The sequence below is a fragment of the Argopecten irradians genome, chromosome 4 (assembly GCF_041381155.1).
Source record: "Argopecten irradians isolate NY chromosome 4, Ai_NY, whole genome shotgun sequence".
Classification (NCBI taxonomy): Eukaryota; Metazoa; Mollusca; class Bivalvia; order Pectinida; family Pectinidae; genus Argopecten; species Argopecten irradians.
Window position 1 is genome coordinate 43,266,902 of NC_091137.1, and position 25,427 is coordinate 43,292,328.

Below are 25,427 nucleotides of genomic sequence, written 5' to 3' on the forward strand. Positions count from 1 at the left end.
TGTCATTTCTGACCTGGTTAGAGATGTCATTTGTGATCTAGTTACAGATGTTATTTTTGACCTAGAAACAGATGTCATTTGTGACCTGGTTAGAGATGTCATCTGTGACCTGGTTAGAGATGTCATCTGTGACCTAGTTACAGATGTCATAAGTGACCTTGTTACGGATGTCATTTCTGACCTGGTTAGAGATGTCATTTCTGACCTGGTTAGAGATGTCATTTGTGACCTAGTTACAGATATCATTTTTGACCTAATTACAGATGTCATTTGTGACCTACTTACAAATGTCAATTTTTGGAGAAAACTAGTTAGATATATCATATACATGACTTATTGAGTGGAAAGTCTTATTGACAGCAACATATTGCCCAATACTAATTGATGTTTAATATTTTTGTTGACATGAAGTGAAACGAAACATCTGTGACCTAGTTTTATGTGTCGTAAGTTCTGATCGTTGTTTTATTCTGAAGTTGTGCTGATGTGGCTTTGTAGTGAAATCTTGTGTGACAGTCAATCAGATATAACTGGACATTTTATAGGTTACTTATTTTGACATTAGTTATAGATACAATTTACAAGTTTTCTGATCCAGATGTTAGGCCCATTGATGTTGAATAATACAATATCAGATAATATGTAAACAATGGCCTTATATCTTGTAAGCTAATGCTAGATGTGTGAGCATTGCTTTGAATAAGATTAATTCACAGAGATGAATGCAGGTAATTATTTTTCACTTTTCTTTCTGGTGTTGAGATGAAAGATTATCCCTGGTAGGTCAATCTTGAAAATCAATTACCAAGATGGTGGTTTTGATTTGAGACAGAGCACCATGTCCACAGAAGAATTTTATAGGCCTGGACTTAAGCTACCGTTACCGAGTGTGAGGCTCTCTTATTCTATTTATGGATCAAATCCATTTTGTTGGAGCCGACGATTAGCCAGCAAAAACTGATGTCAGTGACAGCAATGAATTATTTAACTGTAATCTGTGTGTAAATAGATATGCACGCGAATGTCATTTTCTAAGCCTGACGAATCAGTGTGCCCGATTTACCTAATCCTGTAGTGGCACTCTGAAAACGCATAACGCTGATTTCTTTTTTTCTTTTCCGTGTAAATCAATCAAATTCTTTTACAGTTATGCAATCTAGACATTTCAGCAAAAGCAATTCATTGTCGCTCACCTTATGAGTTCACCTACTAGGACATTTTCATTTTGTACTTTAGATAATCGTTGTTGCTGACCTCTGTCGTGTATGATGGAGTCTGGATCAATCCTTTCAGACAAAGGGCATCCCAACAACCCACAAGCACAATATCACTTGACTGACTGACCCACACTTCACATTTCTGCCCGTTTATTTATTTAACCAATTTATAAAATAAAAATTTCAATCGTGCAAATCAAAATGATATACCATATTCGATTCAATAAGTGGCCCTGTTCCTATAAGCACCCCTCCCATTTTTAGCCCACCATCATCAGATGGTGGGCTATTCAAATCGCTTTTCGTCCGTGGTCCGTCGTCCGTCCTTCCGTCCGTCCGTCCGTCCGTCCGTCCGTCCGTCCGCCCTTCCGTCCGTTAACATTTCTTGTTACCGCTAATTCTCCGAAAGGGCTGAAGGGATCTTTCTCAAATTTCATATGTAGGTTCCTCTAGGGCCCTAGTTGTGCATATTGCATTTTGGGACCGATCGGTGAACAAGATGGCCGCCAGGCCGCCATCTTGGATTTTGATAGTTAAAGTTTGTTACCGCTATTTCTCAGAAAGTACTGAAGGGATCTCTTTCAAATTTTATATGTAGGTTCCCCTAGGGCCCTAGTTATGCATATTGCATTTTGGGACAGATCGGTCAACAAGATGGCCGCCAGGCCGCCATCTTGGATTTTGACAATTGAAGTTTGTTACCGCTATTTCTCAGAAAGTACTGAAGGGATCTCTTTCAAATTTTATATGTAGGTTCCCCTAGGGCCCTAGTTGTGCATATTGCATTTTGGGATGGATCGGTCAACAAGATGGCCGCCAGGCCGCCATCTTGGATTTTGACAATTGAAGTTTGTTACCGCTATTTCTCAGAAAGTACTGAAGGGATCTCTTTCAAATTTCATATGTAGGTTCCCCTAGGGCCCAAGTTGTGAATATTGCATTTTGGGACGGCGATCGGTCAACAAGATGGCCGACAGGTAGCCATCTTGGATTTGATAGCCAAAGTTTGTTACCGCTATTTCTCAGAAAGTACTGAAGGGATCTCTTTCAAATTTCATTTGTAGGTTCCCCTAGGGCCCTTGTTGTGCATATTGCATTTTGGGACCGATCGGTCAACAAGATGGCCGACAGGTAGCCATCTTGGATTTGATAGCCAAAGTTTGTTACCGCTATTTCTCAGAAAGTACTGAAGGGATCTCTTTCAAATTTCATTTGTAGGTTCCCCTAGGGCCCTTGTTGTGCATATTGCATTTTGGGACGGATTGGTCAACAAGATGGCCGCCAGGCAGCCATGTTGGATTTTGATAGTTAAAGTTTGTTACCGCTATTTCTCAGAAAGTACTGAAGGGATCTCTTTCAAATTTCATTTGTAGGTTCCCCTAGGGCCCTAGTTGTGCATAATGTATTTTGGGACGGATCGGTCAATAAGATGGCCGCCAGACCGCCATCTTGGATCTTGATAGTTAAAGTTTGTTACCGCTATTTCTCAGAAAGTACTGAAGCGATCTCTCTCAAATTTTATTGTATGTTCCCCTAGGACCTTAGTTGTGCATATTGCATTTTAGGACCGATCGGTCAACAAGATGGCCAACAGGTAGCCATCTTGGATTTTGATAGTTGAAGTTTGTTACTGCTATTTCTAAAAAAGTAATGAGGTGATCTGTTTCATATTTCATATATGTTGTACGTTTGAAAAAGTTTGAAAAGCAGAGAAAAGATCCCTCTTTCCATTGTCAGACGTAGATCAAACTTTGGTGGGCGCCAAGATCCCTCTGGGATCTCTTGTTGAAGCCTTATTTCAATTGCATGGGCATATGACCAAAACTATCGAAACTATATAGATTTGCAATAATTTCGTCTTATTGAGCACCTTTTCAATTTTATTTTTTTTTTAACGCCCTAGATGCTTATTTGGTTTAATACGGTATGTAAGTAAGGTCCACTTGTTAAGCCAGCTGTTCACACGAAAATAATAGTCCTTGCAATTCTTATTTGACCAATTTATAAACGGCAAATAACGAAAAAGTTAATATTGAAAACCAAAGTGCTTTGTGAACACAGGGTTCACTTGCCTGACAAACACTTCACATTTCTGCCCTTACAATATTTATTTGACCAATTTGTAAACAGCAAAATAAAAAAAAATCTTGCAAATAGAAGTGCAGTATCATTAGGAAACACTTGCCTGACAGACTCTTCATATTTTTCCCCATACATCATCCACAGAATTTTTAACTCTGGAACATTGCAGTTCAGCAAACCACAAATATTTTCAATCCGTACTGCATGGGAGACGTATAAAGAAAACACTCCTTATTAGGATAAAGAAATTAATATTGAATATTAAAATTAAAACCTTTTCTGTATGATTACCATAAAGACTATGGAAAAAGATGCAATCCATTATGAATTACCGGTATATAATTGTGTATAATTAAAATTTGCACACATCATGGGTCGTTTGGAACTGAGAAATTGATAACAGCGAACTTGCTTATACAGTTGAACTGTATCAAACTACCGGTGTATTGCAGAATTAAATCGCAGTACAAAAAGGGTTGTTAGACATGATAACTTCAAATTAAATTGTTGTGAAAATAAGTTCTTTTATAGTAGATTGTAAAATACCTTAACCAAGGTGTGAGACGAAATTTTGATAAAATAATCTTGTTAAGCTCTGACTTAACTTTGAGACTACTGTAATAGAGCTCTCAATAAATTATCACCTGTGTTGCATATCTTTGCAATACTTCATTAAGCTATGCACCTGCTATATTCCCATCCTCAATACTCCAGGGGTTCTGATCACTTTCGATCTCTTCACCCTTGGACTATTTCATAGTAAAATTGAAGGCAACAGAACAGAACAGGTAATTTAGTCCTTTGATGTACATCAAAAGAGCTGTAAAACGGTACACTGTGGTTGACTGTGTGGCTTTGAAGTTGGGCGTCGTTCTGATTGTAGTCTTCAAAGGAAATCTTTACAGGCTGGTTCAGCTGTTTTCCGCTGAGCTGCCTAAAATTTTACTATGAGATAGTCCAGGGTTGTAGAGATCTGTTTTCCGCTGAGCTGCCTCAAATTTTACTATGAGATGGGCCAGGATTGTAGAGATTGTAAGTGATCGGAACCCCTGGAGTATCAAGGATGCTGCTATTCCTACCCCTTACATACAAACAGCGTCATTCTGATTGTAGTCTTCAAAGGAAATCTTTGCAGGCTGGTTCAGCTGTTTTCCGCTGTGTTGCCTCAAATTTTACTATGAGGTAGTCCAGGGTTGTAGAGATTGTAAGTGATTGGAACCCCTGGAGTATCAAGGATGCTGCTATCCCAACCCCTTAAACACAAACACAACTGGAATAAATATGGTCATGGCATGATTGGTTGTACACTTTCTTTTTCAAAAAGTCGGAGCCTAACTGTTCAAGTTAGCTATGCTGTGAACCAAGTTGTTTTTGTAGTGACTTAATATTGCGTTTCCATGTCTTTTTACAGCAATTCATTTCATAATTGCGATTTAGATTCTTAATGGTTCTATTGTTCCTGTGCTAGAGATATTTTTGGCAATGAATAGATTTCACAATTTTTACTTGAGTGTAAAATATATGAAATTTAATCACATGTGAAAATCAGTTAACAGTGTATTGAATCGTAATATTTATCTTTCCTGTCTTTTTAGCATACATTACAACGCCAACATTCCCTGCCGCTGAGTCGAGAAGAAGAGAATCTGGGATCAGTAAACTTCAGTCTCACATACAATAAGGAGACGCATCTCCTTACTGTGAGTATAATCCAGGCTGCAGACCTTACCCCGCGTGACCTCTGTGGTAACCTTGACCCCTACTGTAAAGTGTCCCTGTTACCTTCCCATCGTAGCCAGCTCCAGACCAAGGTGCACAAGAAAACTGTTAACCCTAAGTTTGACGAGGAGTTTATATTCGATGTGTCACCTCATAAGCTGCCTTTCTGTTCCCTGGAGATTTTGCTACTGGACTACGACCAGTTCTCGCGACACGAGAGTATCGGTCAGGTCAAACTTCTGCTGGACTGTGTAGATCTACAGGAGCCGGCTGTTCTATGGAAAGGCATCTCCCCGGTAGAGAAATCGAAAAGTAAAGATGTAAGTTTTGTTTAATGGTGCAATGTTATTATCAACATTACATATTGTTATATATCCTTAAATGAACCCTGTTCTAATATTAAATATTAATTATCAACAAAGGTTTGTGATCCAACCTTACTTGAAAATGTAGATTACAGGTAAAAGATTGCAAGAAAGTTAACAAAAACATACAGATATGAAAATTTTGTGCAGTAGAGCACATTTATAACGAATTCCTGGTTATAACATAGTAATTTTCATTCCCCGTCGATGTTCCAATGATATATCTACATTATCTGTATAATGAACTATGCTTACAACGAAGTAATTTTGTTGACCCCCAGAGGTTAGTTATAACCATGTTTTACTGTATGACGTAATTGAGATCGCTGGGTTACCGTATTTGACTCAATAATTGCCCTAATCACTATCTAATGTAAACTTAAAAAATATGAATACCATATAGTTTCTTCTTTTCATTTGTTTTGCAAATTTATGTGTGGCTTACTTAATGCAATAAATTCGTAAAATATTTCAATTTTGCCTCGTTAAGCGCCCCCTCAATTTTCTTAATGCCCTTGGCGCTTATTACATCAAATTCAGTTCATACAGGAAATCAGGGTCGCACATTAAAAATTCCAATAAGTGCAATCATCCTTTAGTACAAAATTTATGGCATGAAAAGGTTTTAGATATAATAACTACTGAAATTTATATCTAAATATACATAAATGCACTTTTTAGCAACATTTATGGGGAGTTTTGATGTCACAAAGTTTTCAGTAATAAGAAACTCATTGCTGCCGATGTTTTATTATTTCAGCAGAAGGATTATGGCGATCTCATGTTTTCTATGACCTTCTTGTCGAGTGCTGAACGTCTCACAGTTGTAGTAACCAAGGCGAGAAATCTCCACCATTTGGAGGAAGGAAAATTACTTGGTACGTCATCACAAGATATATTTATTTAACTGGCAAGATGTATGTCACAATCATAAAAACAATTACTGTGTAATATTGTCAAGACAACGTGGGAAATAAAGTGTGCCATTGTATAAAGACTAATGTCAAGGCTATTGGCAAGGAAAGTGTGCCAAAATGTCAAGGTCATTTGAATGATTTGTGTGTCAGTGTCAAGGTCATTTGAAAGGTTTGTGTGTCAAATGTCAAGGTCATTCGAAAGGTTAGTGAGTGAAATGTCAAAGCCATTTGAAAAGTTTGTTTGTCAAATGTCAAGGTCATTTAAAAGGTTTGTGCATCAAAAGTCCAGTTCATTTGAAAGACTAGTGAGTGAAATGCCAAGGCCATTTTAAATATCTATGTGCCAAAATATCAAGCAATTTGAAAGATTTGTGTGCCAAATGTCAAGGTTATTTTAAAGGTGTGTGTATCGATGTGAAAGTCATTGTAAAGGCTAGTGAGTGAAATGTCAAGGCCATTTGAAAAGTTTTTGTGTCAGTTGTCAAAGTCATTTTAAAGGCTAGTGAATAAAATGTCAGTGCTATTTGAAAAGTTTGTTTGTCAAATGTGTTGGTTATTCGAAAGGCTAGTGAGTGAATTGTCAAGGCCATTTTAAATATTATGGTGCCAAAATGTCAAAGCCATTTGAAAGTTTTGTGTGTCAGATGTCAAGGTCATTTGAATGGTTATTGAGTGTAATGTCAAGGCCATTTGAATTGTTAATGTGCCAAAATCTCAAGGTCATTAGACATGTGAGCTGGAGTGGCATAAGGTCAAGGCATTTAAAAAGATTTTAGGTCACTCAAAAAGTCAACACGACTTGCACATCAAATCCATTTGAATGATCACATTGGCACAATGTCAAGACATGGGAATGGCTTGCCTGAAGGGTCGGTGAGCTTATGTCATGGCGCAGCGTCAGTCATCCATCTGTCGGTCTGTCCGTCAACAATCACTTTAAATCGTTACTTGTCATAGAGTTCTGCATGGATTTTATTAACATTACCTTTAAATCGCTACTAGTCATAGAGTTCTACATGGATTGTAAACAAATTTGGCCACACACTTCGTTGGGGGAAGGGAAACAGTGTTTGTATATATTTTGGCTCTGACCCCCGGGGGCAAATAGGGGAAATTAAGGTAAATCCTTTAAATCACTACCTGTCATAGAGTTCTGCATGGATTGTAACCAAATTTGGCCACAAACATCCTTAGGGGAAGGAGAACAGGAGTTGTTTAAAGTTTGGCTCTCACCTCCCAGGGGCAGGAAGGGCGGGGCCCAATAGGGGAAATAAAGGTACCGGGTAAATCCTATAAATCGCTACTTGTTCTAAAGTTCTGCATGGATTGTAACCAAATTTGCCCACAAACATCCTTGGGGGAAGGGGAATAGAACTTGTATAAATTTTGGCTTTGACCCCCGGGGGCAGGAGGGGCGGGGCTCAATAGAGGAAATAAGGTAAATCCTTTAAATTGCTACTAGTCCTAGAGTTATGAATGAATTGGAAGTGGTATAGAGCTTGTATAAATTATGGCTCTAAACCCCTGGTGAGCAGAAGGGGTGGGGCCCAATAGGGGAAATAGAGGTAAATCTTTAAAACGCTATACTTGTCATTCAGTTCTACTTGGATTGTAACTAAATTGGGCCAGAAACATCCCTTGGAAAAGGGGAAATAAAGTTTGTTTAAATTTTGGCTCTGACACCCCCGGAGCAGTAGGGGTGGAGCCCAATAGGGTAAATAGAGATAAATCCTTTAAATCACTACTAGTCATACAGTTCTACTTGGATTGTAACCAAATTTGGCCCAAAATGTCCCAAGGAAAAGGGGTGGCAAGTGGGGCAGGGCCAAATAGAGGAAATAGAGGTAAATTCTTTAAATTGCCACTAGTCCTAGAGTTATGAATGAATTGTAACCAAATTTGGCCAGAAATATCCTTGGGGGAAGTGGAATAGAGCTTGTATAAATTATGGCCCTATGGTCCTTTAAATCACTACTATTCATACAGTTCTACTTGGATTGTAACCAAATTGAGCCAAAAACATTCCTTGGAAAAGGGGAAATAAAGTTTGTTTAAATTTTGGCACTGACACCCTCGGAGCAGTAGGGGTGGGGCCCAATAGGGTAAATAGAGATAAATCCTTTAAATCACTACTGGTCATACAGTTCTACTTGGATTGTAACCAAATTTGGCCAAAATGTCCCTTGTGGAAAGGGGAATAGAGTTTGTATAAATTTTGGCTCTGACCTCCTGTTGGCAGAGGGGCAGGGCCCAATAAGGGAAATAGAGGTTAATCTTTAAATTGCCACTAGTGATAGAGTTCTACATGGATTGTAACAATGAACCTGTATTCAGAACATGATTTGGGATTACAAACCAGGTGAGCGATACAGGCCCTCTGGGCCTCATGTTTAATATTTGAATGGGTGAATTTATGTTACAATGTATTTTCAGTATAATCTGAATTAACCATTGTGATTGTTATAGGGATTGAATACAGATTTGTTTGCTTTCTCTATAGATGCTTATGTGAAGGTGTCCATACTCCACAAGGGTAAACGTGTGAAGAAGAAGAAGACGTCTGTAATTCACCAATCACAAAACCCGACATGGAACGAGGCTCTTGTGTTTAGTGTGAGTCGAGAAACACTGCGTCACCTCTCCATGGAAATGATCGTGTGCCATGAAAACAAGCTCGGAAATGACAATCTTATTGGGCGTATAAGGATTGGGAACGATTCCGAGGGTGATGAGCGGGTTCACTGGAATGATTTGATATCGTGTAAAAGTGCGACGGCTCGCTGGCACCCGTTGTCTCCGCTCTGACCTTAGGTATCCATAGTAACTACCGGACATCCCATTCAATCCATGTTTACAGTGACTTTAGGGTATATTAATGGTTTAGATACATGACACACGTATAACTATAACTCCATTCCTTCACTTGTAGCAACATTGCAGAACACTTAAGTATGACTTATAATGGTATATACAATGATAGATACTTCAATTCAACCCATTTCAAATATTTTGATTAGAAATTATTTTCCTATTGATGTATTATCTACAAAATTTGTACTTTTAAATGATAAAAAAGTCGCATCACCTAAACATATTTGAAACGATCACGATTAACACTGTGATACCTGTTCAAGGTTGTTAGGTTTTCATTTTCAAAGAAAATCGTCTTCGGAGACAAAATAATATATGGTGAAGGTTAAAGATGCTCCACCATCGACTAAGAATAAATAATACTCATTATATGAATAATTACTGATCTTTAGTCATGCACATATGAGTCTAATGAACACAAAAATACATTTCAATGCTGGTAATATGGTGTAAAGAAAGAAACAGAACAAAAATACTTATTCGTCTGCTGCTGTTTTTGATTGCGAAAAAATACCATTTGTCAGCGGTGTAGCATCTTTGATAAATCTCAAGAGATGCATAGAAATTTTACAAAACAATCTGGTTGATACTAACTGAAACATTTTTCCTTGAAATGAAACACATTTTGTTCTCTCATTCCTACCATTTTATCTTGTGCAATATATATATCATCAGTAGCTGTATTACATGGCTACCAATGCAATACCGTATCATGACATCAACAAAACTGCCATTATCTCTGTAAAATTTGAACATCATTTTCAGAAACCAGGGCCATTTTCGTTAATTCGGAACAACCGGTTCGAGCGTTGGTTAAAGTCATTATTTCAAGTATAAATCTTGACGGACCTGCAGTTTTTGATATAGGCCTGTGAGGGCTTTGCTTAGGCTCATCCCAAAACAATGTAAAATTCCCAGGTCTGACTTTAATTAATAAATGAAACAACTTAGTCCAACCAGTCAAACCGTATAATCGAAAAAGGCCCAGGCTAGTTTTATTGTTAAGGAGGCAAACTGAGTTAGATTTGAGTATGGAGAATTAACAACTTCATATCCACATACGAGAAAATCTTATATTATTTTATTTTTATTTTAAAATTATTTTATTGTTGCCTTGCTTTTAATTGTAAATCAGGTCTGAGTGATGTAAAAATCTTTAAGAAATAACTCATACAGTGTAAAGATAATGGATACATACGAAATATACTTTTCATTTTAACGATTGATGTTCATAAAAAATACGCTGTATTCTCATGTATTATCAAATCTGTGAAAAATGTTCAATATTAATTCAATGATTCATAATTTTTTTTTTTTTACTTCTTCAAAGATGAGATTATGTAGTGAATTGATTCTCTGGATCACCAGGTATATTTTTTAGAATCTTTATCATTTTACAAACTATTTACACTTACCTACCTACAATAACCATAGTTTAAAGTGACCTTTATTTATCAAAATTTAAAATCTGAAATTTCTGAGTGATTATTTAAGGCAAAAACCTATATAAGTTGACGGCATATATATGTATAGTACTTGAATCATTTCAGATAATTGTAATACATATAGAAGGTTAAAGGATATGAACATATATACTCACAAAAATGCGTTCATAGATTTCATAGAGGTCAAATTTCTTTTTCAGCTTCACAAATACATGTACAGTACATGTATACCTTCTCTAAACTGGATATCATCAGGACCAGCATATTTGGTTGACAAAAACAGGTTTCTGGATTATACAGGTTTTAATTAATATAATTAAGAAGTGAAATGCTAGATAAAGAAATTCAGTAAATACAGGAATCCGGATTAGACAAGGACCGGTTTTGAAAGGTTACACTGTTTATTGGTAGTGGTATATTTGCTTTTCTAAGAATATTTTTCTTAACTAATTGTGCCAAAAATTGAACAATTTGGTGGAAAACGCTTTGAAAGTGGTTAGCTGTGTCGATGTAGTTGGGATTATTGCTATCAAGCATCCACATTACAAGGAAATAGAAGTAGGATTAAACCTAATACTTCTTTTACTTTAAACTTTTCGTTAAGATTTACCAACTTTGATTCTAAATTAATCCTGTAAAATGGAAATGGTGTGACACAATGATCAAGCTGAAACCATGCAATTCCTCGTTTTTGAAACAACATGAATTAAGTATCTTCAGTTTTCTCAATTCTTCACAGTACTGCTTTCAGTTTTGATCATCCTCATTAGCTGTAGAAGCAATGGATACTGAACTGGAGTAAAAATTAACCAACTTCCTTTTGCGATTTTCATTTTGAAACACGCTTACAAAGATTAAAATTCGCGGATTAAAAAATTGAATGGAAATTCCGATCAACAATATGACGTAGATCGTAATTTGCTAAATTCGCAAAAATAAATTGCATGCGAAAGAAAATTGGTTACAAAAGTATATAAGTTACAACACCAAAAAACTTTTCCTTCCAGTAGTGTAAAAGTAAACCTTTTAAAACAGATGTTTTATGTACAGTGTTGTAATTATCCCTGGAATAGATATATACATATCCCTGGATGTTACGGTCAGGGATATATTTTCCCATTGAAAATAATTTATGGAAAATATATATGTTTTTATATAATACCATACTCATATGATGCTATATCCTCATCTATTGTCTATATGTGCTTTGCTTCTTTTTGTGTATATGGATAGAAAGTGTGAAATATCTGTATGTTGTAGCTATAAACATGGGCTTATGAAAGTTAAAGGCCTTTGTTGAAATTGTATGTTGTGCAGGTAAAGGTCAGACATATACAGATAACTGTGTGGTACCCATGTGTTGTAATAGGTAAAGAACAATCAGTTAATTCAAATATTGACTGATAAAGTTGTAGTAACAAAATGAAATTGGTGTATAACTGTCTTTTAACTTGGAATTCTGTAGAAATAATTTCATACATGATACATATTTATCTGTTACAGTGAGTTTACTTTACCCGTTTGTGAGCTTTCAGATTTAAGGTTTCACATTCATATTAAGTTTATCCAGGAAATCAGCTATGTAGTAGTTAAAATATTTTAGACATCTGTGCCCTGATAAATAATTTTTTTATCGTATTTAATCTTATGTTTACAAATACAACCAATATAATGAGTTCCTACCTATAACTGGTTGTTATTATAAAGCCAAATTTTTTTAGGTCAAATATTTTATGAATTTAATTTTAAAACAACAATATTCAATTTTAATAAACTCAAAGTTTTTAATATAATAACATTTGAATTAGAGAATACATATGCATTTTATGTATATGATTTACGCTATATGGTGAAAGTATATTTCACCAGAAAAACAAATTCGCAAAGTCATTTTTATATATACTAAACAGCTGAACAAAACCAGGACTGTAATGAGTTTTTCTCAGATAACATTATGACAAAATAATGATAAAAGATTGCTTCATGAAAAATCTCTTCATTCTTGATCTCAAATGTTTGCCATGTACAGGAGAAGGGAGGCAACTCCTATATGCTGCAATATTTGCGTTTGTACCATTCTGTGTTATCCCTTACTTGATGTTAAACCAACACCATATCATTATATGAAATCATTCCATTTTTGTAACATTATATACATAAACATGTAGCCATGTTTTTTCTACCCATTTGTTGCTGTGAATCCAAGAATGTGTGTGTTAAATAAATGCTGAGTCGTAGAAGAAGATTGTCTATCCTCTGTTGCTCTACAAAACCACCCTGCCCTTAATGAATATTTCCATTCCAACATTAATTATAAATGTCCATTTTTACTGTCCATCCAAGCCTTGTATGACAAGTCCTGTTAGCTAATGTGTCAATGTAACGTGTAGATTTATTTTATACCAGAGCCACGATAAAACAGGATCTATATAATTGTGTAGAATTGATATGAATTTGTACCTTGTGTGCGGTCCGTCAATGTGAACTTCCTGGGGCCTGAGATTTACATGAATTATTTGTCAATAAAAGTTTTAACACTTGCTTATTTTTCCTGGCTATTTTTTGTTGTCGGCATAATTTATATGCATGGTGGATAAAAACGACAGTGACAGGTAACCGGTATCTATGATGTATGCCTCCATTATGGTGTATGCTAGATGCAGGTTGTTTGTACTTCATCCATCTGTGTATAGGCATAATGATCGACCTACTACTTCTCCTTAACTACTGGAGGGATTTCAACGTAACATATTAGCAATAATCCTTATACAGTGTAGATGTGTGCAATTTATATTGGAACACAATATACCTCCGCCTTTTGTCTTAGTTTTGCTCCTTTGTGACAAAATGATAAATCATGTACATCTACTCCTCTTAAACAACTAGAAGTATTTCAATAAAACTTCTACAATAATCCTTCTACATAATTTATATCTCAACAAGAAAGCTCCACTTACTTTAGAGTGATGTCCCTTTATTAAAAAGGGAGGGGATATATCTATGTAGGGGGACAGTTTTAGCCTCTTGAGTACCACTACATGTACTAATTTTTTGCTGGCCTTCTCCTGTAATTTATATACCTACTGGTATGAATTTGAAAGGGTGATGAAAATCTTATTTTAATAAAAAGAAAACAAAAACTGTTTTAACACACCAACGAAGATTTATTTTTTAGATAACAGATCCATACACATAGCATTGTGCACAGCTATATATGTATATACTGTATATAAATATAGGTACAACATACATATAAAATTGTGTAATGTGTGAACAACCAACAAAGGATCAATCACAGATATCAACTCATAAAGAAAACTTCACAAACAGCTGTAGCAAAAATATAGATTTTCTTTTCTCTATCACGACAATAATAAAAACAAATTCACAACAGTATTTCATGGAATTATTCACAGAATATGCATAATAAATAGGATATAAATGAATGAAAATATAAGACATTTATGTAATCTAACAAATGGGGAAAAAAGTCTACAAACTTAAAGATATTTCATTACTAAACTTATAATATTGCTTCCTTTACTTAAAATCTTTTGATTTTATTTTATTATACACATTTTGATACTAGCTTTATCTGGTAAAAGGATATATGTTTTATTTTGGCTTTTATTTTCTCATAGAACAAAAATAGATATATCAGATACCCAAATTAATTATCAACATCTACTTTGGCAAAGATTTTGGCTGATGAGGGCAAGGCTTGCCAAGTGGTGAACTGCCAAAATCTTATAAGTTTGAGATATTCATAATGGAGTTTGATTAATTTTCTCCCCACAAAATAAAAGAATTAAAAGTAGGTTGTTTTAAGAAGCATCTTGACCACAGGGCAAAACTGAAGACGTCATGTCAATATATACGATGTAAAACACTGGAAATGGGATGGAGCATCAACACCAACGATTCCGTACAAAACTTTTATTTGGTTTACATGTTTCGGATGGCGAGGCACACCGCCATCGGTTGATCGCTGTGGAAAGGAGTTGGTTAGGGTACCCATGGGCCCGAAAATGGGTACACAGGTTCTGGCAATGTTTGTCGTATTCTGGCAAAGAACTGCAAATGCAGCAGATTCTAAGGGTTGACTATATGGTATACTTTTGATTTGATGAGATGGATGGCACGAGTTGTAGTGTAAGAATTAACAAATGCGCATCCATGGGTTTAGAGTATAGAGACGTTTGGAGAATTCTGTCATCTAGTTTGGTGATGATTGTGTCAGGGACGTGGATACGGCTTTCACTGGTTTCGTAGGTGATGGTGAGATGGAATTTGTTTAGGGCACTCATAAATGAGTCAAGGGACCCGCTATCATGAGTCCAGATAAGAAATATGTCATCTATATAACGCCACCATACGAGGGGTAACAAGGGTTGTGTGCGTAAAAAGGCAGTTTCCAAATGATCCATAAAGATAATGGCATAGTTCGGCGCGCAGATCGTACCCATACTAGTACCTTGGATTTGTAAATAGTGCTGATGATTGAATTCAAAACAATTGCAGGTAAGTATAAAGTGCAAAAACCTTAAGAGTATCCAAGTGGTTGTCGACAGGTCCTCTCTAGATTCCAACGCGCTTTTCGCTGTTAAGATTCCTTTGCGATGCGGTATCGACGTATATAGAGCCGAAACATCGGCTGTAACTAGGATACTATTGGATGGAATGTTTCCTAGATCATTTAGTTTACTGAGAAAATGACCTGTATCTTGAAGGTAGGACGTTACTTTCTGTGCTAAAGGTTTGAGAAAGAAGTCAATGGTGGCCGAAAGTTTTTTTGTAGGTAATGTGCTGGGTTGTTTAGTTGGCGTAACGCTTCATTCACAAAATCGGACTTGTTCAATAGCTCCTCCAGCAGGTTTGATAAAGATATCTTTTCATTGACGGTTTGGATGTAAAACACTGTTATAGTATCAAATACTTCCAGTTCAAAAGGTTAGCATATATGCAATCAGACATAACCTAGAGTTTGACAAAGAAATCACTCATAGCTATACTGGTGACATTTCATTGTATGGCTGAGAAAAAACTCAAATCTAGTTAAAATTAGACTTGTAATTCCGCTCGACTATGATACTTTAAAATATGCTCTAATACATTGTATATCGTAGAGCATCGTAGTGAAGCGGAATAACAAGTCTAATTTTAATTAGATTTGGAAAAATCCAGTATCTAAATATCTTGCCGTAGTAATGAAATAGTGAAATCATGTGACAGAGGTAGGACCTATTCTATATATCTATACATGAAGATAACTAGCCTACAAAATGGGGAAGGAAACGAGACACAGGACCTACTTATATTATCGACCTACAAAAAGGAGGAAGGAAACGAGACACAGGACCTACTTATATTATCGACCTACAAATATTAAGGAAAGGAAACAAGACAGAACCTTCTCTATACAAGATAAAATTATCAATCTTCACAAAGGTAAATGGGACGGATATTGATGGTTGATCTTTTCATTCAGTCAAGAAGAAAAAATTAATGATACTAAAATTATGAATCTATACATGAACACAACATTAGATTTGTACATGTATACCTGGTACTGAATGCTTAGAAACAACATTATATACTTGTTCTTCATCTTGTACATTGTATTCATATAATAATATATATTGGTAGTGCATTCAAACTCAAAGCAAACAATTCTCTAAGTTGTAAATTTAAAAAGTCTTACACCAATGACCAACAATGAAAAGGTTAAAGCAATTGCATGACATTTATTTAATCTTTATATGAAAAAAAGAAAGAAAAAATATTGTATTCCATGCAACTTGGTATATTTAATTTATGATAACACAAAAAAAAATATTAAAAAAACAACTTAAAAATTAATGACATTATATTGAGTCATTGGATTTAAAATATCACAGACAATACTATTTACTCTTATGTTAATAAGAGTTGTATGTAAAACTCTGAGAAACAAATTGATTGTGTAATACTTCTGATAGAAAACACGAGGTACAAAATCGCTGGCTAAATGGACGGATGATACACAAGTAAACACTGACTGAGGGACCCTTCTTTATACATATGTAGATAGAACTGAATTGTTCACACATGCATCACATTGCCTTAACTTCAATTCTACAAAATGTAGTTTTTTGTAACTATGTAATAAAAAGTATTTTAAATATGTGTTCGTTTCATACAAAATTTTATGAAATGATGTCTCAAAGTTTTCATAATTTAAAATCTCATATGAAATGAACACTCATTTAAATATAAATAGAATAGATACATGATAATATTAGATTAAACTTCTAACATTCACTAGAAAGTTGTGTTTAAAAACTTTGGCAAACGTAATAACAGATCTTACTAGTATCCTGTATTGGCATCACACTACTAAATTGAGTTATTTGTTTCTATCTTGGTGCTAACTCTTCTTTAGCTCAAATCGACAGATAGGGCAGGAGGCATTTCGCTGAAAAAAGATTAAAAAAGAAATCATAAAATTTAAAATTAGTCCTACTTTAGTGATGACTGTTTTTTATTCATCCACTGTAATGTATGGAAATCACAATAAAGAAAGCGCCTAATTTATAAATGTTACAAAACTACATACATACTAGATGTTATTTAGGTTAACTTTTTTTTCTCTGAAGGTAAATTATTCAAGACAAGACTAGACAATAATTTCCATAAATTTTTCAAGACAATATAAAGTATTTATTGGCTGCTACTGCATTCACTCCCTATACATGCACACTCTGTTAAATAAATGTTTTACAAAGAAGTGGAAACAGACAAGAAATTGACACATTTAAAATTAAAATGTAAAAAAAAAAATGTTTAGAAAAAATGACATTTGGCATTCAAATGTTATGTCCAAAATATACAAAAATCGATTCAAAATTGAAGTTTATAATGTATAAAAAAAGATCTACTTACCTTCAGCCATTCTTTTACACACTTCTCATGAAACTCGTGTTTACCCTTACAGGGCAGCGTACAGATACTGTCTCCAGCCGTGTAGCTGGTGAGACAAACACGACACTCAGCCTGACTCTCACCAGCACTGGAAACCTTGGTCCGTTTATTGTACAGTCGACAGGTTAGGGATTTCAGATCCTTGTCTTCCAGACCCCGACTCTTTACCTCCCCGACTTCTTCAGCCAGCTGCCAAAGGGACTGAACAAAATGATCAATATGTGTATTATCTCCTTAATGGTGGAAAACTCAATTTTAATGAATTCAAGGAAAATAAATATCTATTTCTCTAAAATAAAGTTTTTTGTGTGTTTATATATAGGTCTAAACAAGAAATCAACATCCGTCCCATGTCCTAACAGTTCTTACCAACATAACAAGTGATTTATATACCACTACAAATTATATTGTATGCATGTGTACATAGCCCAATAACCTCTTCCACAATCAACGCTCTCGTTATTAAAAGTTCCAACAGTTGCTACTAACATAATGAATGACATATTTAACCTATACAAATTATATATTTATTTATCACATAATCTGCCTGATAACCAATGATTTTGATCGTGTAATATTTTTGCATATGTTCCTAGTGTAATATGACCTGGGGCGATTTTCATTGGCTAGAAATTCATTGTGACGTCAGACAGAAACAATAAAATGACATCAGGATTACAAGGACAGCAGAACAAAATGGCAGCTTCTGCTGGATTTTCCGAATACATTTTGACGTGAAATATTCTTTTTTATGTAGGTATTTGTAGTTATGTGATAAAAAGTCTCTTAAATTTGTGTTCATTTCATACAAGAATTAATGAAACTCGTCTCGAAGTTTTAATTTTTGCTTGCCAATGCTCGGAAAAATAAAAACTTCTTAAACTCATTTCATAAAATCTCATATGAAATGAATACTCATGTAATATCTGATATATATATATATATATATATATATATTGTTGCCAAATCAAAGTCAAGAATTATTATCAATTGTACGGTATGATAGCATTTTAATACTGACAAGCAATGAAATGCTTGAGAAATTCTATTAGCTCTCCCTCTCTCTGAGAGACAAACTAAGAGTGAAAACCAACAATGTTTAAAAAAGTCAAATGTATTCTGGAGATACTAGTACAAACTAAGAGTAAACAGCAATGTTTAGAAAACTATGTAATAATGTATTTACCTCATAATCGTTTGCATCAACATCGTCAGGCACCATCAGATGTGGTGCTCGGCCCATTAAGAACATTAACAGTAGTATAGGGTCTCTCTGTAATAAGGAAAAAAATTGGAAAGTTCAATTCTGCATGGAATGATAACGCATATGTTGTGTAATATTATCTTCATTCGTTTTGCTTCTAAAAGTGCATCATGGGAAACCCAAAAGTCACTGCTCTAATGTTAATTTAAACATACGAGCGGTGAATCTTGGGTTTCCAATGATGCTTACTATGTTAAAGTGAAACACTTTAAAAATAGGTATTGCAGTTATTTATGTTTCAAAATTTATAATTAAATTTTAAAATATTTAAACAGTATCGATTTTTCAATAGATTCTTTCTCTGAATCAATATGCAACATCAACGTCTCTATTGTGACTTCATGATAACGTCAGGATTTCATCCCATCCTCAGATTATTTTTTTTCCATAGTGGTATGCAAAAAAAAACTATAGGCCAATAAGAAAGCCAGATTTAGTATGAAAACAAAAAAATAAATTATTTGGTGTTAAAATTAATTTTTTACCATTATGCGAACATATCTATCGTCTGGATCTTCAGATTCGCCCCGGTCCAGAAGTATTATTTCCGGCTCCATTTCTCCATCGGGAAGCTCCGGCTGATTTATGGCAAGTGACAGTGGTGGAGCTATAATCAAAATTATAAGTATGTAAATACACAGGACAAGACACAAGAGAAAGAAATTTGTCTTCACCTAGCTAGCTATTATAGAGTTATCTGCTCTTGAGCATAGGTTGATTGTTACCAGCGTTCGAAATTACGGCCTGTCCGTCTGCTCGTGACCGGCAACTTTATAGTGGGGCAGATAATTTTTGTCATGTAACTGGTCCTTTGACAGGCAAGTTTTTGGTCCAGATAGAGGATATACAAAACAAAAATGGCAGTAGTATTGTAGAAAGGTACAAATTTTCATAATATTCTGGTTTTCAGTCAACTTTGTTGGGAGCACCATTATTAAAACAGTATGTGGATATTTTCTTTAGTTTAACTATTTCTTTACTATAAACTACAAGGATGGATTTTCACTTTGTAAGGAGTCTAGGACCAGTAACTTTTAGTCAGAACCAGTAACTTTAAGGGTCAGCCGGTCCTTAGAACCAGCTGCAAAAAAATCTTAAGGGAGAATACTGATTGTTACATAAATCTTTTTTGTGCAATTTGACCTAATATTCCTTGAAAAATATGATGTTATGTTCTCAAACACATGACATCACAATTTTACCTTCCCACAAGAACAGATAACTCTGTAATAGACAAATAAGGAATACGCAGTTCATTCCAATTGAAGTCAACGTGATATATGGCTTTGATATTGATAATGGTGCTTCTTTCAGAGTACACCTGTACATATTGAAACACTGATTCAAATTCATGTACACAAACTGATGCAAATCACTTCTTTTTCTTTTTTTACCTATCAAATTAATTCATAATCTTGTAATTTACAAAGAAATTGTATTTCTGTGTGAATATAAGTGTTTCCCTTTAACACATGCACCCCTGTAAATTTATAATGAACTGTTCCAGCCTTTGAATCAAATGTGTCTTCAAGAGTGGTGAGTTCATGACATGTGTTACCTGTGACAACCTCAACAGCACATTTACACATACTGACCTATAGGCTCCATGCTCCGTGGTATAGACCTTCGATTCCCAGTGATCCTGGTTTCTGCTGATTCGTTATTTTCTGTACTTGAACTTGCCCCCTGGGTACTTCTACTACTTCTACTAGTCGCCGTAGCTCCTCTACCCGTTACTTGACCCCGTCGACCCCTACTTGTCCCCCGAGTTACTCCCCTTCCTCTCGTTGGGCCTGTCGTGGACCTGTCCGTGACGCCTGTCTCTGTCGGACGCATGCCATGTAGGCCTCTTGTTGGTCTTGTTGTCCCCCGATTCCGCCCTCTAGTGGTCACCCCTGACCTCGGCGATGTGGTTGTATTTGATCCCCTTCGCTCTGAAATTCCTGTCGCAGTACTGACATTACTAGTAGTGGAAGCGGTGGCGCCAGACAGTGTTGAATCAGAATCACTATTGTCATTCTCCTCTGAATTGTTTTCATTGTCACTCTCCTAATTAAGAAAAAAAAAATTAAAGGTTTGGTGGGGTTAATATTTTCAACCTTTGTCTGCAAGACACAAATGACTCAATCTTCCACAAGAAATTGAGACAGGACAGTAAGGGATGGGACATAGGTAACAGTACTGTATTCTTATCTCACAGTGGTGGCATAAAAAAATTCAAGCAGGTAATGCAAAAATTTTGAATCCGGACATTCTGATCTATCAAGAGTTACTTCCCTTTGTTTCACTCCGTCGGTACTGACAGAGTAAAGCGAAGGGAAGTAACTCTGACAGATCAGAATCAAATCAGGGGTAGATAGGTAGTAAAATATAAAAGTATTTCTACAGTGCACATGAAATGTTTGTGGGGTGTAGAAATTCCAAATCATTTTGTGGATGGTGATATGCACGATAGTCGGGTATCACGACAACAGAATCAATGTCAATATTTTTTTTTATTTTTGTGGTTCCATAAAATAACAAAAATTTGCTACACAACCCACAACCTTTGTTACATACAGCATCGAGATGTAAAACTGTATTCAACACAATAAGTTCTTGAATAATTGAATGAAATACGGACTAAATTTGGACTACCCTTTAAAATTTCACAAAGTAAGCCAAAAATCAATTTGCGAAAGAAATCAAATAGAAAGATATTGGTTATTATATTTTTGGCATGCATTTACTTTAAGGTAAGTGTAATTGAGGCTTCAGAAGGGGAGATGGGCACTCAGAGGGACAGGGGCATCCACTGAGGCAAATATGATAACAGTCTTTTTGATATTTCATGACATATTTGTCCTGTAAATGACTTTAAATTTCATATGTATTATCATATTGTCTTTACCTCATCTGAGATGTTTGGATTCAAACGTCTGCCCACCAGTGTGCTAAACAGTTGTGTGATTGGAGTCATAGCCCTCATTGGCAGACGATTGGACATTGATTCGCGAAATTTTCTTCTCTCTTCCATGTTAAGCTCTTCTTGAAGTTGCCTTGCAAAATCTTCATCAGAGTTCATTGCTAAGGAATCTTCCTCCCTCTGTAACATACGTGCGTATGCTTCATCCTTCGACACACTGTATGGCCTGTTGCTTTGGCCAGTCTTAGGACGAACAGCAGGTTCTTCACTGTCCATTTTTCACAACTATAGCTGCCTTTATTTGTTAAGCATCTTCAGATGTCTAAAAATGATAAAGGACAAAACTCAATATGTGCAATATTTTAACATTATATTCATACTTTTTTTAATTTTTCAATTAAGCATTGAAGTCACTATTTTTTAATTTCATTGGGGTATGAAAGAAATTTTGTTTGCAAACTGTGTGAATCCGCGTAGCAAACTGTGCGAATCAAAAAATAGTCAAATATGACCCATCATATTACTGAATGAAATGGGGGTAGGGTTGAGAGTTACAAACTTCAAGCTTATAAAATTGTGAAAATTTAATCAAGGACCCCATGTTTTTATAGGATATTTGAAAAATATATTACCTTGGGCATATAATATACAAATATTGTGAAATTGAAATGGGTTTTCATTTCCTTTTTGGTCTATTCATTGATTTTTAAGGGGCGAAAATAAGGCAAAACATAATAATTACATATAGAAAGGATCCTGGGAAATAAAGAAAATTAGTTAGCATTTGTAAAAGAACAAAAGTTTTGTATATTTTTCTATCGTTAGAAATTTAGGACAAAAAATCAACAGGATCGAGACTACATTCACCCTAATATTACAGAAAACATAATTTTATGAATTTTTCTATTTTCAGCCAGCAAATTTACATGGATGGCATATTTCAAGCTCAAATATCTCAAAAAGTAGTTCAAGAACACCCATTTTTCTTTACAGATTTGAAATCTACATGAAAAATGCAAGAAAATAAGACCTGTTAGAAAAATATGACATGGGTTTTCCCAAAAGTATGGAGCTACCTTAAGCATTAAATTGCCTTCTTGGAGGATTTATGGTCCAAAAATTCTCCCAGAATCGCAGACAAATTTAACAATGCGCTTTAGCGCATTATGATTAATAAATCTGGAATTTTGGGAGAATTATAGGACGATAAATCCCTAAGAAGGCAAGTTAATGCATGTACATTGTATTTCCGTTTTCTGTTATTTTTAAGCCAACCTGAAATGTACACTGTATTCCCTATTACCGAAATCAAATTCCCCGCTGCCCCAGTCAGTAGAGCCTCATTTTGTGACATCATAAGTACCTCTGATGTCATAAGAACTCTCAACGTCATTCGCGGTAAAAAAAAAAAAGTCCATGGAAAAAAACATAAAATCATCAGTGCACTTCCAACATTTTAATAAATATGTTCCACATTTAGGTTAGGCCAAAAAAAATTATATGAATGTTTCGGGTTACATGACTGAAAAAAATAGGGTAGATCGGTTTGGATTTTTTTATTTTATTCTTTTATTTTTTAGGAGGGGTGGGAGAGGGGTTGAGTGGCTTTATAACTACATTAAAAAGTAATTTAATGATACATGTAAGTTGTCTTTCAGGCTTTAGGCTGGCTAGAAGTCTTTTATTTCTCATTACGGTACCATATTAGTAATAACTTTATCAGGATAAACTTAAAGCATGCGTAAAAATCTAAGTTGAAAACTTCATACACAACATTTTTGTTTTGAAAAAGAGTGATAAAATAGCTAGGGTCTGAAGTAAAAACTAGGGTAGGTAGGGGTACCTGAAACATACATATATTTTTTTTAGGCCTTATTCAATATTTCAAAATCATAACCACAAATATTGGTGTTTTTCATTCCAGTAACATGTAAGTACACACAAAAAATGTGCATGTGTTATTACGTCATAATTTTGTTCAGAACAACGTCACATTACATGTTATACATATCAGTTAAACCAATGGGAGTTATAGGAAAATTATGATCTCATAAATTCCCTTTTATAGTTGGTAAAGGTTATAAAGTCTGTGATTTTTCTCCTTATATAACTGAGGTCGGTAAACGACCCCATTCCCAAAGCCAAACCCCCCCTATTTTTTTCCCAATTACAATTAAAAATTCCCAAATCAAATAACTGAAAAACAAACAAAACCCGAAATTCTCTCCTCTCATTGTTTAATCTAAGAACAAACTACTCTGAAACTGTTGTTATGGTCGTCACCTTTTGATAAAATGAAACAGTTTACTGTTTTACAATATCTGATCACTTATTATACCATGTTCAGTAATGGGTAACTTTTTCCCAAAACTGCTCTTTTTGCAATTAAAAATTCCCAATTTGTTACAAAAACCTTTTTCCCGAAATACCCTGAAAAATCACTGAAAGTGTCAGTTCTGAGCAAATGGAAATATTGTAGAACATAAAGATGTTGCGGGATTAGAGTGAGTCAATCTTCGATGACCAGGTAGCTCAGCAGAAAAGCATTTGGCTCATGTTAGGAGGTCCTGGGTTCAAATCCTGGTCCTGGCAGCTATATTTCCCCCCCCCCCCCCCCCCCCCCCCTGTTACAAACTTGGCGCCCAAATAAAATACCCACGGTGGTCGTATAAGGGTATTGTATGTCTTCGAGGACGAAGACTTTGAAAAGGGATACAGGAGTGTAGCGGAATTGGACAGAATCGATTATCGTTGACCAGTTCACTAGTCTATATAAAAGGTAGACTGTGCATAAACATTGTGTAAACTGCCCAGTGCAGAGCAAAAACCAAACAGAAAAATCATCAATTCAAAAGCAGGCCAACCTCGACCCTGAACCAACCGAACAGTCATCCATTCAACAGCAGGCCATCCTCGACATTGCTTCATTACAATTGATACAAAAAATATGTATATAGCGACACTCATATGCAGCCACAAAAACTAGCTGTTTGACTATGCAGCTAAAATGTCCATACCCATGAACCATCAACATATACAACAAGCTATACAGTAATTGCCGTAGACTACTCCTAGGAACAAAGTAAGTTCAAAATTGTTATAACATCAAAAACTAAAACATTAAAATTAATTCGTTGTTTAATTAATACAAATGTATCACCAGAATCAGTTGATGAGCAATTAAAGTTTTGTCAATTCGCTGTTTCATTTACTTGAAGGAAGTCTCACGACAGAGAAAACTCACATTCACTGAATTATAAAAGTAAAAACATTGACACAATTTTGTGATCCGAAATGTCAAATCTCTGGTGCCAAATAGCGTCATTAGAAACGAAATCTTTACGGTCCTTTTCTGTCCACTAAATGTCAAAAGAGCGTGTTTTCAATCCTCCAAATAGTAGAATTAGTATCGATGATGTGGTATATAAAACCAAACATGTATCCAAAAATAATAAACCATTAAAAGCATTCTCATTATTTCCAAGTTTACCTTCCAGGTCGACTTCTATGGGCAGCCATCTTTGAATTAAGGGGAGGCAACTCTAGAACTGGCAAAAGGCCCATGAGACATGTGTATGTCTGACATTTTCCGGCAATCTTCGGAAATCTGATTTCCGAAAGTAGCCGGAAATTTCCTTGAGGTGTTGCGATTTTCTGTTAAATCATCTAACACGAAATATTA

At 35.2% G+C, this 25,427-nt stretch overlaps 2 protein-coding genes across 7 annotated transcripts in view; one reads left to right on the forward strand and one right to left on the reverse strand.

Annotated features, from left to right (window-relative positions):
* The window catches only part of LOC138321758 (synaptotagmin-1-like), a 176,165-nt gene extending 163,009 nt beyond the window's left edge, over positions 1-13,156 (forward strand). For 4 of the 6 annotated variants that reach the window (XM_069265700.1, XM_069265698.1, XM_069265699.1 and 1 more), the window contains 3 exons: positions 4,895-5,338; positions 6,144-6,261; positions 8,801-13,156. In XM_069265700.1, coding sequence (XP_069121801.1) covers positions 4,895-5,338; positions 6,144-6,261; positions 8,801-9,105 — 867 coding nt within the window. In that variant the 3' untranslated portion in view covers positions 9,106-13,156. The remainder of the gene's footprint in view (positions 1-4,894; positions 5,339-6,143; positions 6,262-8,800) is intronic. The other 2 variants (XM_069265701.1, XM_069265702.1) reach the window with 2 other exon arrangements.
* Positions 13,157-13,759: 603 nt separating this feature from the next.
* On the reverse strand, positions 13,760-25,293 carry LOC138321759 (E3 ubiquitin-protein ligase RLIM-like). The gene is made up of 7 exons (XM_069265704.1): positions 25,236-25,293; positions 21,731-22,067; positions 20,436-20,889; positions 19,326-19,447; positions 18,763-18,849; positions 17,538-17,777; positions 13,760-17,070 (listed from the first exon to the last, which is right to left on the reverse strand). Exons 2-7 carry the CDS (start codon positions 22,019-22,021, stop codon positions 17,023-17,025), a joined length of 1,242 nt encoding a protein of 413 aa, XP_069121805.1. The 5' UTR covers positions 22,022-22,067; positions 25,236-25,293; the 3' UTR covers positions 13,760-17,022.
* Positions 25,294-25,427: the final 134 nt, after the last annotated feature.